Source organism: Acipenser ruthenus, chromosome 22 (assembly GCF_902713425.1).
Source record: "Acipenser ruthenus chromosome 22, fAciRut3.2 maternal haplotype, whole genome shotgun sequence".
NCBI classification, from domain to species: domain Eukaryota; kingdom Metazoa; phylum Chordata; class Actinopteri; order Acipenseriformes; family Acipenseridae; genus Acipenser; species Acipenser ruthenus.
Window position 1 is genome coordinate 30,048,999 of NC_081210.1, and position 12,609 is coordinate 30,061,607.

A 12,609-nucleotide genomic window follows, 5' to 3' on the forward strand; every position below is an offset into this window, starting at 1 on the left:
GGAGAGCAGTGAATCCAATTAGGCCAAGTTGCAAAAAATCCCTTTTGCGTTGTACGTCGCAATGCGTGTGTTACTGTGCTGCTTTCAGAGTCTCTGCAGTGTAAGTTAGAGACAGGACACAGTGCTATGTGTTTGGTGCCTGGTTGCTGTGTGCTTTAGCTGCCTGTCTCTTTGTAATAAACTCTCTAGCTTCCCCTTTTAAAATACATTGTGGAGATTGCTGCAAGAAATAATGACTGTGTGAGCCTCTGGATTTTATTTATGTTTAATAATAATAATCGAAAGGTGCCCTTTTGAATAGAGAATGTGAAATGGGAAGTATCTCTACTATTTGCAGAACCAAATGATAAATCGAGTATAGTACATGTAAAGAGAGGAGTGTGGAGTAAAACCAAAACACTGTCTGAGAGGGGCCCCGATCATTGATACATACATACATACATAAACAGCTGCATTTTGTAACCGGTAAAATATTAACTTGGTGCTGTTTGTAATTACTTATTTTGTGAATGGCAGTGGCGCCATCTGTGGTGACTGCTGGACATTACTTGACGTGAGTATTCTGTGGCATACGACTTTTCGGACCTCTAGTTCTAACAGCTGCGTAATGTGAATAATAAATACACTAATCATAAAACACCGTTAAGAGTATTGCAATTGTATGGGATTAGATTTGCACTGGTGTGCACACCAATTTATCCCGGAAGGTCTTAAAACTACAGGATTTTTTCAACTGGTGTGTAGCATGCATTTCTCAAAGAACATGTTCATGCATACACAGTAGTTTAAGATATCATTTGTAGTCTGATCTGTACTAAAGCTATCAGCATGCTGTTTTTTACAGACCGAAGACGATGAATCGTTTTAAAAGTAAATAAATAAACAAATAAAATAGCTGTGATTTAAGGGATACTGGCGAGTCCTAGATACACATGTTCAGATTTTCTGATGTCAGGTTATGTTGATCATGCAGCATTTTTTTCAGTTTTTTTGGTGGAAATTGGCATCAGAGTTCAAGCATCATTAAACCGGTCTTTTTTTTGACCATTTTTATTATGATTTCATTATTTTTTTGGTATTGTTTGATTCCTTTTGTAGATCCATGTCCTTTGGTAGTTTGTCTGGTGTTTCAGTATTTTATACAATCGAAGTCTCGAAAAAGCAGATGTAACACTGACACTGCAGTGAAAATCATTACTGTTGATATTTTGTTTTATATACCGTGTGTGTGTGTGATACATATATATATATATATATATATATAATATATATATATATATATTAATGTATGTAACTATATTAGCCTGCTGGAGTTCAGAGATCTGTGCCTCTTACCCTCAGTATCTTAGCATCACCCCCTCTTCCTTGTGGTTAACTGTCTGTATGTTTAGTAAAGAAATCGCTGATAAAGAGAGTACGCTGCCTTGTGAAGGGAATCTGGAACTGTACTGTAGTCATTTGTATATAATAAAGAATACTGTAAGTAAAGTTTTACTTTACTCATAACTTCACCCAGCCTGCCCTGTGTTGCATGTGTTTGCCTCTCGTTCACTTGACCTCTGCTAAGACTGATGGGATGCACAGTGGTACTGAAGTGCCCTTTTAAATTGGTAAAGCTGCAAGTAAATGACCCCAGTGTGGAACTGTCTTCACTGCTCCCAGTAACAGTGGGGAATACAGTCTTCTCTACATCAGTGTCTGAAAATGGATTTTAAAAAACAATAGCTGCTGCTAACCCCTGCTTACAAACAACATGCAATTCAAATTGTAGAGATTTCCTGCAAGCAACTTTTCAAATCACGTCAAGGTACTTTTTATTAAGGGGGGGAGGAACTTCATTTGTATTTGATTTAAAAAGAAGAAAAAATATATTTTTTTGATTTATATATTTTTTATTGTTTACAGATAACACTCCACAAAATTCCGTTGCAACCTTCACACTTTTGATTATATTACATGTTTTATTTACTGCCAGTCCCACAGGAGACTCGGTTGTGAAGTCTGGCTGTTCTGCTGGTCAAGTGATGTCACGCTGTTGCCATAGAGACAGCAGGCCTAAGCTGACCAGACCATATAAACCAGGTAAGTTTACAGAACCTGCGTCTGACTCTCTTGCATTAAGAAAAACGATTTAAAAATGCAATGTTAAAGGAACAAAATACAACAGTAACGTTTTTTCATAAGCTTTCACATAAGTCAAACTTTGGCTACCTGAAAATACTAGATCAAATAAATATTCATCTACTGTATTAAAACAATAAAAACAAGTTAAGCATGAGATCAGATGCTTGAATCCACAGCCATTTAATAAGACATGAAATTAAACTCATTTAAAATAAAAAAAAAAAAACATTAAGGTATCTATATCCAGCTACAGTTGAAACCAAAGTATCTTATTGATTTCAGTTTTTAACCATGTCTTAAAAATACCATATTTAATGGTTTTATTTGTAGTGTGATTTAAAACGGAACAATCAGTGCCACTGTCAAAGCACAGAGAGACAGATGTGTTCAGGGTGAAACAGTACAGGCCCAACAATGCTGCCGTGAAAACACTAGTAAAGTGCAGACCAAAAAAAAAAAAAAAAACACTCAGCAGAGTATGAGCATGGATCACAGGCGCTCTCTCTAGCCAGTGTCTGTCCAGTCAGTGTGGTCCCCATCCATCACAACGAAAGCTTCTTGTCCTGATCGCGAGTGTGGAGACTCCTTCACCAACAGGGTTTCATTTCTTAGCTTCCACATCAGCAGCAATGGAACGAACCAAACGACTCGCTAGCCACCGCTGGAAACGTGCTGGTTGTTACTGTTCCAGGAACCAAGCCTGGAAGCAGCTACAGAGAAAGCACTCCGGTTTCAGACCATCGCCGGGGATGCCCTCAGGAACACTGCCACTCGCAGAGAGAGGAGTCGCTGCTTCAGGCTGCCCGAGAGCTTTGATATTTAGCACTAGATCGATACAGCCACGTTTTTTTAGTGAATCGCTGCAGTGCGGACGCCTCCAGCTTTGTGCTGCAGGAGTAGCTTTTGTCAGCTTTACATTTCTCAGCTGCACGGTGCTTTTGTTTGAACGAGCTGCCTCAATAAATAAACAGATAAAATATAACGTACATGCTTTGCATGCTGGATTTAGGCACGCTCTAAAATCGGCAGATTTGTTTATAAAACTGCAAACACAACATCCCTCACAGCATAGCTTATTTTTGTTCACTGTGTTGTTACAGAACTCCCATCTCGCCACATCATGCTGCAATATGTAGTGATGTGTGTGTTTTTAATTGTACAGTAGGTTGATAAACTAGAATTCAGAAACCTAGACAGAAATGTTGCTTTAAAAAAAAAAAAAATAATAAGTTGCATGCTGTAACCCCAGGACTTGCTTTGTCAACGCTGTCAAAACGCAGTAAGCATGTATCTTAAATTCCTACTTTTTAGGCTAAAAGTTTCAATGAGAAAAATAAACCTATTGCAAGGCAAGATTCGAGTGTGGAAGTGCAAGACCTGTCTGCAGCAGTCCAGTTAGGGGTGCAGCCAGGGTGAGCAAGCACTGCAATAAAAAAATAATTAACAAAAAAAACATTGAACAGAATGGTCACAATGCATTTAAATAACTAGGCTAGCTCATAATATTTACAAAGAGGGGATTATTAAGCCAATCACGGGTCAGCATCAGTCCTTCGCTGGTTCCAAACCGAATCCCGCTTCTTATTGGCTTAATTGATGTTTTTTTTTTTTTTTTTTTATTTAAAAGCAACAAATGTTTTGGGATGGGACACGGACCCCTCCCCCTCCCCCAGCATGCCTCGGTCCCGGATCAGTGGCAGCAGGAATAGAAATAGGAGTCCCTCTTCTGTCCCAGGTCGACCCCCTTCTCCTCTGCAAACAGGAGAAGGAGAGATTCAGTGCGTTTCCATGCAGCCTGTACTCCAGCATTCTGACAGCACCCCGTTCTCTATTCCAACACAATTCCTTTACTAGAAGCGAGGGTGTTGGGCATGCTCAGTGGTGTTCTCTTACAGGAGGCACATGTACAAACACACAGTCCGTGTATCACAGTGCACAGGGCGGAGCCCCGGAACTCCTTACCTGTCATCAGTTGGAAGGAGGTGCTGTTGTGATAATCCTCGGCTACTTTCTGGAACAGCTCATCTGAAAAGGACAAGGCATAGGGGTAGAAAGGGTAAGAGTCATTCTGACCAGCAGCCGACTGGGTCACCCCGACTCTCAAGTGCAACATGCCCTTAGCAGGTACTGTAATACTGTATCAATTCGCTTCAATGTTTAGACGCGCCGCTAGAGAGGAATGGACAGGCAACACAATCCCCACAGGGACCTTGCTGGCACTCCTGCAGAATAAACCTCATAGGAACGCAAAGGGGTCACTCACCTATATTCCGACCCTCTTTACTCGACGTTTCAAACAGCTGAGCTTTAATCTCTGCAGGAGAGAAGAGACAAAGGAACAGCATGGTCACAGCTCGTTTTAAATACCATCACAGGAACAGCATGGTCACAGCTAGTTTTCAATGCAATCACAGAGAGAAGAGCATGCGTGCATGTTTGTATATAACACCACCCCAGAGACACCTCTAGACGATGGATTCAAACAAGGTTTACTCCTCAGTTAAGAACGTTCTGCAGATTAAATACAGAATCAGTGAAGGGCCTTATACCAGGGATGGACATGAGACTCCTGCTGCATAGCAGCTTTACTACGCGCTTGATGAGCCACAGTGTACAGGTAACAAGCTCAGGTGTGTCACCTTAACTCTTAGTGAAAGCAGGGGTGGAACCTGAACTGTACCCCTTCACTGTGCTTTGTCGCAATTCCTGCCTGTCTTAATGATTGGTTGGTGTTGGCTGGTCCGTACCGTCAGCGTAGTCCTGGACATCGTGGTAATCCACCTTCCTCGTGCTGCGGTCATTCCCAACGAGGTCACTCTTGGTGCCGCACAAGTAGATTCTGCACAGCTGAAAAATCAACGATTTCAACACTAAGGAGAAGATGCATAGGACTGTGTTTTGGCTTTGCTTTGTACCTGGAGCTGGGGAACAGTGTAGAACCTCATCTAAAACACATCTAACACGACAGTGAACCACGCTAAAGCTATAAAACAGGGAAGAATAGGGCTGTTAAAACACATCTAACACGACAGCGAACCACGCTAAAGGTACACAATCTAAAGTACAGGAACCACTTCATAACTAAGTCAAATAATAGATGTGTATGTTTGCAGAATCACAGACATGGCATTGAGTAGATAAACACCTATCACTAATGGCAATGAACTCATTGGGCAGAGAGCTGGTTAACACACTCACTTCTTCACAGCTCTGCAATTCCTTCACCCAGAACTGGACCCTCTGAAAACTGCTACTGTCCGTCAGATCTAAAGCAGCAAAGAAAAAAACAAACCCGTGCGTTAAAGGTAAAAGGTAAAAGTTACTGATGCCGTGATGCTGTGGATTTAGGTGAGGTTTCAGGGAATTGCTTTCCTCAACTCTCACATCCTGAGAGCTCCTGCCAAACCGTTTGACAAGAAGCTATCACAGCTGCCACCTGGTGGAGAGACATGGGAATTAAAGGTTTTGCAAGACAACAGGTAGTGGTCGAGTGAACTACCTGGTTGCTAGCCTTCCTGGATACCCAACCCTGTACTGTACAGCCTGGCTATTCCAGCTATTATCAGGGACATCCTCTTGGAGAAAGGCAATAAGGAAACGCACTCTGATCCAACGGTTATCTGCTCCTGTCCACTGTACTCACGAGACTGGTTGTATCTCCTGCTCTACTTGCTAAATACTGAGCCATCTTCAGTACAACAGTACTGGGTGAAAACTCAAGGATGGAAATCAGACTCCTATTGCATAGCAGTGTCACCCATTCCAGGTTTTACTACCTGCTTGATTAGCCACAGTGTATAGGTAACAAGCTCAGGTGTGTCTTATTGAATTCATAGTAAAACCAGGAATGGATCAAACTGCTATGCAATCGCAGTCTCATCTCTGGAAACTGAATCCCAGCTGCCCCGCTGTCATAGCACTAACAGCAAGCTGGAGAGAGTCTGCACAAGGCTCCCATATCGGGGCCTCAGATACAGCACCCGGGTCTGAACTGTGCCGGATGTGAGCCCGTACCGTAGCACACGATGGCTGCTTTGGCTCCTCGGTAGTAGATCCGGCTCATGGCCTCATAGCGCTCTGATCCGGCCGTGTCCTGGGAGAGCACAGAGAGATGCAAGGTTAATACAGCAGCTCCTGGTGGTGGCGTTCTGAAGCCTACATACTGTGTAGAGGGGTTTGAGAAGTACTAGAACACCACTGCTTTAGCAGGGTGGACACACATCCAGCACAGCTATGTGGCTGGCTCCGGTGACTCTCTTCTGAGACTTGGGAAACACTGACGTTATACGCATGACCTGAATGTAAACTCTGTTCAGTTAGAAAACAGGCACCTGTATGTGCAGTGTAACACCAGGGCTGTTTGGGAATGCAACAGGTTTACAACACAGAAAAACACAAGCACACACACCAGCTATTCATTTCTGCATACTAGACAAAGCCCCACCCTTTAGGTATCTATTGTTTCCCTTTGATTCTAATATGTTTCTTAACTTGCTCTGTGGCCAAACGTTACTGCTGACAGTAATAACAGTACAATGTGCAGTGCACCAGTGCTGTATAAACACTGAACACTTTCATCCCTGAGTTAACATTGCAGTGGGAGCCTTCTCTCTGTGACACAAGATCCCAAATTGTACAAACAACGGAAGCACAGGGTTCCCAGGCTGCCACTTACCCAGATCCCCAGGGTCACCACTCTCTCTCCTACTTGGATTGGTTTGGCAACGAATGCTGCTCCGATAGTCTGCAACAGAAAGCAAGCAGGGTCTGACGCAACACAATCTCCAAGCACTGAGAAGAGGGCTCTAGCTACTGACCCAGCAGTGCCACAGTGTGCCAGTATGCCCGGAGCTTACAGCAGAGGTTCTCAAACTTAGTTGTTTGGAAGAACTCTTTTTGAAAACAATTTCACATATTAGAACAGGACAGTTATCCACCAGAGCTGCAGACTGAGGAAAAGGCTAATTGCAAACGAGAAAGAACAGCGCAGAGGGGACTCACGTTCTGGTAGGGCCCCACGAGGAAGCGTTTGTGGACGTATCTCTCCACCAGGCTGGTCTTGCCCACGTACTCTTTCCCCAGCATCACCACCTTGGCATCCACGCGCTGGCCACTCATTCTGGGGTCCGGGAGGGGAGGAGGGGGCTTGGGGTGACTTCCTTAAGGCAGGGGGTCCTTCTCAATCCAGAGCTCGTTCTGGGGAGAGAAAGCAAGGGCTTTGTATTTGTATTTGTCTTTATCAGGCCTTACACAGTACAGTGCTCCCCCTTTATAATGATCCAGTGAGGAGCCAGAGTTACGAGACTGTGCTATTTGTTTTCCACATTATAACGGCAATGAAAGTGCTAGCGAGTGAAATGGTATTATGGAGCAAACGGAAGCCACGACCATGCAGCCTTATAACTGGTTCTGCAGCATAACAGGCGTTATAAAGGGGGAAACCCTGATTTAAACTAATGAAACCCAATCTCCATACAGGAACACGGCTCTCAATTTATCAACCACAGACTAAAATTAATACACAGAAATAAAGTTAATCAGAGACACAGATCAAGCTACATAAATCATAGCATTTTTACAGTATATTAAATCTGAAAACCTCAAACTGTTTGTATTTCTTGGTTTTATTTTTGATAATACACATTTATGAAACGCGTTTAGTAATACAATATCTGTGTAAATGCACGGAATAACATTACAAGGTATCTGTGTTTATAGCTGTACTGACCGTGAACCAGAGGCATAGCAGCACAGGTGGAGGCTGGGTGTGGTTCACAGAACGGCCTGGGGAACAAATGGAACAATCTGGTTACTTCATCATGTAGAGGTATTGGGGGAGGAGCAATTAAATAAAGGGGCTTTATCTATACCTTTCAAATTACCACCCTATATACGCGCGCATGCGTGGACAGTATTCAGCTGCATTCTCAATCCTAAACGCTCACACCCCGAACCTTTATACGATCTGATAAAAAAACACATTTCACTCTCTCAAAACGAAACTTTAGCACGTCATATACACGCACTCGCTGCATCAGCTTTGCAATTACACGGTCTTGCATATATTATACTTCATTAAAAAAAACACCACAACATGAATCAATTAATAAAGAACACATAAACACGTGTGTGTCGTTCTAAATACATATCGACATACAAAAAATAATCCAACATTCAACATACCAAATCAGCAATACAATTGAATTACTCAGATGTCTATTAAATACAGTTCTGTACGTTGTTCTTCTGAATCACAGAACTGTCATTTTAAGCCCTGATCCGTCAACCTCCCCCCAGCTCAAATACCAACAAATACAATTAATGCCGTAACAAATGCATATGTAATAATCATACACTGATGGTCGATTCTAGAGAACAGCACACCTAATTCTAGTTTAAATGAAGATCAACACGGTCAATTGGTAACGACACCCAAATCTATTTATGACTAGGCAATCGCATCTTCATTGTGAAAGTAAAACACGCAGCACAAAACGAAACAGAATGTAGAAATAAACGTACTGGTCTTACCTTTAAAAACGGGTGCTTGGCGTGTGCATTGTCTGCAGTATTAACTGGCATTTAATTTTTAATAAAGAGATTGAGCTGTTGCAAAATGTTGCAAAATCTCTCTTTCACAATCCCAGCCCGAGTCTTCAGTAAACAGTGTCCGCACAGCTTGTCAGTCCCACCACAAACACAGTGCAGCACCAACAGAGGTTAAATATCTTTCAGAAATCTCCCAGAATACACGACTTACGATCACGACCAATACCGGCTTCACTATACACGAAACGTTCAGTTAAGAAGGATGGATCCCTTGTGGTTATTGTTGATGCGATATTATTATGCTGATCAGCACTAGTAGCTCTCTCCACAACAGAAAGCGGAACTCAAATATTCAAGGATCAGGGTAGAGCGGAAGAGGTGGGGCGTATTTTAGTGTAACAAAACGTGGATAATGTCTGGCGTTTACAGGAAAAATGCGTTTCCTTGGAAACGTAAATCGACCCCTTTAAAAACGCCGAGCGAAGCAAAACAGTATACCGGCTGCCACTGTTCGTGTGTCCCAACTATGACCTAAGATTTTGCCATCGCGATCTGCGGGTATAAATGTATTTAATTATGACCCCTGATCCCGGCGACAAATGATTGGTTTGTCCGAGTCAAGCGCGACAGTCGAACGGGGAGAGGACTAGTCTTGTGCTGTGCCTTTGCTGGTAATTTAAAGAATACGAATTTACCTGTAATAATGTCTTTGGCATCATGTGCTGTTTTTCTCAGGTCACCGATTGTTTTGATGTTTTTTTTTTAAAGTAAGTTAAAATATTTAGTTAATGAATGCGTGTAAAATAAACCGGATTTGCCCACGTTTTACTCACGTGTTGGAGCAAGACTCTGCTAAAACAAAGACGGAGTGCATTTTGAATTTCTAAAGTCACATTCCTATTTTACATTTTTAATGTTTCTTAATTTTATTTATTTATTTATTTAGTTTGATCAAGACACCACGTCGTTTTCTGCAACATCTGTTTTCTGTACAGATTTCAAAAAATAGATCCAAGCAGAAAATAGATCCAGCTAAAGCACAGTGTATTTTCCCCACGGCTTCTATAGAGCGATGCGCTTTGCTATACTTTTCTTGTGGGGGATTCAATTGAATGATATGAACGTATCGTTGTAAACGGGTTTTAATGGCATACAGCGCTTTGCGATTACAAACTTCCTGTGCTCATTTGTTTCTATGTTTACCTGATAAGTGATCAAATGATTAAGAATTATTTATGGCTTACTTCTTAGCCTTTGCAAATAAACAAAGACATTCTCCCACGTCATATTGATTGCTTTAGTACAGTATTAGCCCGTTTCAATGCTACAGGGCGGTCACCCTCACCTGAGGAAAGCTATGGCTTCAGTGTTGTTGTGCCGTTTGCTGAGAGTACAAGATGCTGCTGTCTGTCTGTGTTGCTTGTTTTGTAGCCCAAACGCCACTTGCAGTACCATGAACCCCTGTCCACTGTTTGATCTGCTAAAGTCCACTTCTTGGCTTTTGCTTTCTAGGTTGTAAAGCGGAGATACTGTGAACCCCCAGCCCTCGAGCACAAGAACAGCCATCGTAACTATCAGTGATGGAAAGTCCTGAAGTGGAGCCGACAGACTCACAGCACCTCCCCCCTAGCGGTGCCTCCTCACAGGTCTGCTTCTGCGTTCCGGAGAGCCCACAGCAGCTAAAGAAGCGGAGGAAGAAAGTTCTGTCTCTGGCTACGGTGGTCGATGATTTGAAACGAAAACGCATGATTTCAGCCGAGGGGGTGGAGATGCTCGAAATCACGTTCTCCTACCTGGCGCCGGCTGATCTGCGTAGCCTCCTGGAGAGCAAAGCCCAGCAGAAGGATCCGAGGGACAGTTACCCGCCAGAGCTGCAGGCTTTTGCCCTCACGCTTCAGTTTTACTCGGACGCCAAGGCGTACAGCTACGTGGTGAACACTTTCGATCTGCCATTCCCTCCTCTGGCCGTAATCCGGAGCTGGTATGCTGGAGTGGGTGGTGAGCCTGGATTCAGCCAGGAGGTCTTCTCCGCTCTGAGATTCCAGGTGAACGAAGCCAGGTCAAGACAGAAGGAGGTGATATGTGCACTTCTAATTAACGAGATGTCCCTGTGCAAGGAGATTGAGTGGGACGGGATGAAATATCGCGGATTCGTGGACATTGGCACAGGGATTGACAATGAATCCACGCCGGTAGCCACAAAGGCGTTGGTGTTCATGGTTGTGTCGCTGACCTCCAGTTGGAAAGTGCCATGCGGCTACTTTCTGATACGTGGACTATCTGGAGAGGAGCGTGCAAACCTGGTGGCAGATTGCCTGCGAAAGCTGCATGATGTTGGGGTGACCGTGGTCTCCCTGTCTTGCGATGGGCCAAGCTGTCATTTTGACATGGCTGCAAAGCTGGGAGCTGAGCTTGAGCTGCCCGATCCTGCAACTTGGTTTCCTCATCCGTCGGATGTTTCCAAAAAAGTGTTTTTAATTCCAGATCTCTGCCACATGTCGAGGCTCCTAGGGGTCGCGCTGGCCATGGAGGGAACGCTTCTGAACGGAGACGGCAAACTCATCAAATGGACGTATATTGAGGAGCTCCACAAGCTGCAGGAGAAGGAGGGCTTGTCAGCTGGATGCAAACTGCCAGCAACGCCCAACCCCCCGGGGTGGAATCAGAAGCTGCACAGGAATCTGGTTTCTGAAATGATCAGCGCAAGGATTGCGGACAGCCTGGAGTTCTGCTGCGTGGTCTTAAAACTACCGCAGTTCCAGGGGTGCGAGGCCACAGTCCAGTTCATACGCAGGTTCGACGCACTCTTTGACCTGCTCAACTCCAGAAACCCCCTGGCCAAAAACTTCAAAGCACCCATGCGCATAGCTAATGAGGCTCTGTGGAGACCCTTCCTCTATAAGGCTCAGAATTACATTTTCCAGTTGAAATCCCAGGCTGGGACTCCCATGCACCAGTCTAGACTGAGTATGCCCTTTATCGGTTTCTTGGCAGTCACCAAGGCTGCGTTGGCTCTGTACGATTCCCTGGTTGCTCCGAAGACCCCCCCTTTGAAAAACCTTCTGATGTACAAGTTCAGCCAGGATAACCTTGAGCTCTTCTTCAGTGCAGTACGGATTCAAAGCTTCTGGAATAATTACAATCCGTCGGCTGGGGAATTTGTGGCAGCGTATAAGAGACTGCTGCAACTTCATGACACAAGGAGGCCAGCTGAGAACTGCAGAGAGCACGATGCAGCGGCAATACTGTATGTGATTTGCGACTCTTACGTTATTCATGAAGGATCGGTGGACACGCTGGACATGTCACGCTCGCGCCGCTTCAATCTGGAAGAGATGCCACCAGTACACAGCGAGCAGGACATTGCCGAGATACCCGACATCGTTTCGTTTTCATCTTACGCAGGGAGAGCCATCGCGTTCCTGGCTGATCACGTGGTAAAAATGGTCCTGAAACGTACGAAGTGCAGAGACTGCCTCTCTGCCTTGACCACTGACGCTCCAGACAATTCATCGCAGAAATGCTTGCCACCGAAAGACTGGATTGGGGTGTCAGATGGCGTTATCATCGTGTGCCAAGCTGCCGAAACACACTTCAAACGATTTCTGTACACAACCCGAGGGAGCGACCTGCCACAGGCCCCTATAATTGTCAGTACAATAGGCAGCGTTGTGCTGTGTGACGTGGGAGAGAAGACCATCTTTCCAACACTGCAGGAGCACATGTTTGACTCCACACCGGACAGCAACCATGTTTTCCGTCTGATAAAGACAGTAGCTGAATGCTACATAAGGATTCGAATGTACCATCGGTGCAAGTTTCTCTATCTGCTGGGTATTGCTGGTGTTGGACCACGAAAGAATCTGAAAATAAGTATAATTTAAACATCAAGTAATTAAATAGCTGTAATTGCTTTACATAGGGTCACCCAGAATA

General features: G+C 44.1%; 1 protein-coding gene across 3 annotated transcripts; it reads right to left on the bottom strand.

Moving 5' to 3' along the window:
* Positions 1 to 2,280: 2,280 nt before the first annotated feature.
* LOC117412803 (ras-related protein Rab-24-like) lies at positions 2,281 to 9,069 on the bottom strand. Of its 3 annotated transcripts, none has more exons than XM_058996490.1 (10): positions 8,656 to 9,069; positions 7,853 to 7,908; positions 7,126 to 7,320; positions 6,800 to 6,868; positions 6,139 to 6,217; positions 5,323 to 5,390; positions 4,872 to 4,971; positions 4,388 to 4,438; positions 4,087 to 4,149; positions 2,281 to 3,876 (listed from the first exon to the last, which is right to left on the bottom strand). In XM_058996490.1, exons 3-10 carry the CDS (start codon positions 7,240 to 7,242, stop codon positions 3,815 to 3,817), a joined length of 609 nt encoding a protein of 202 aa, XP_058852473.1. In that variant the 5' UTR covers positions 7,243 to 7,320; positions 7,853 to 7,908; positions 8,656 to 9,069; the 3' UTR covers positions 2,281 to 3,814. The 3 variants fall into 3 exon arrangements, with proteins under 3 accessions (XP_058852473.1, XP_058852474.1, XP_058852475.1); XM_058996491.1 differs by lacking the exon at positions 8,656 to 9,069 and adding an exon at positions 7,995 to 8,080; XM_058996492.1 differs by lacking the exon at positions 7,853 to 7,908.
* Between the last annotated feature and the right edge of the window lie 3,540 nt (positions 9,070 to 12,609).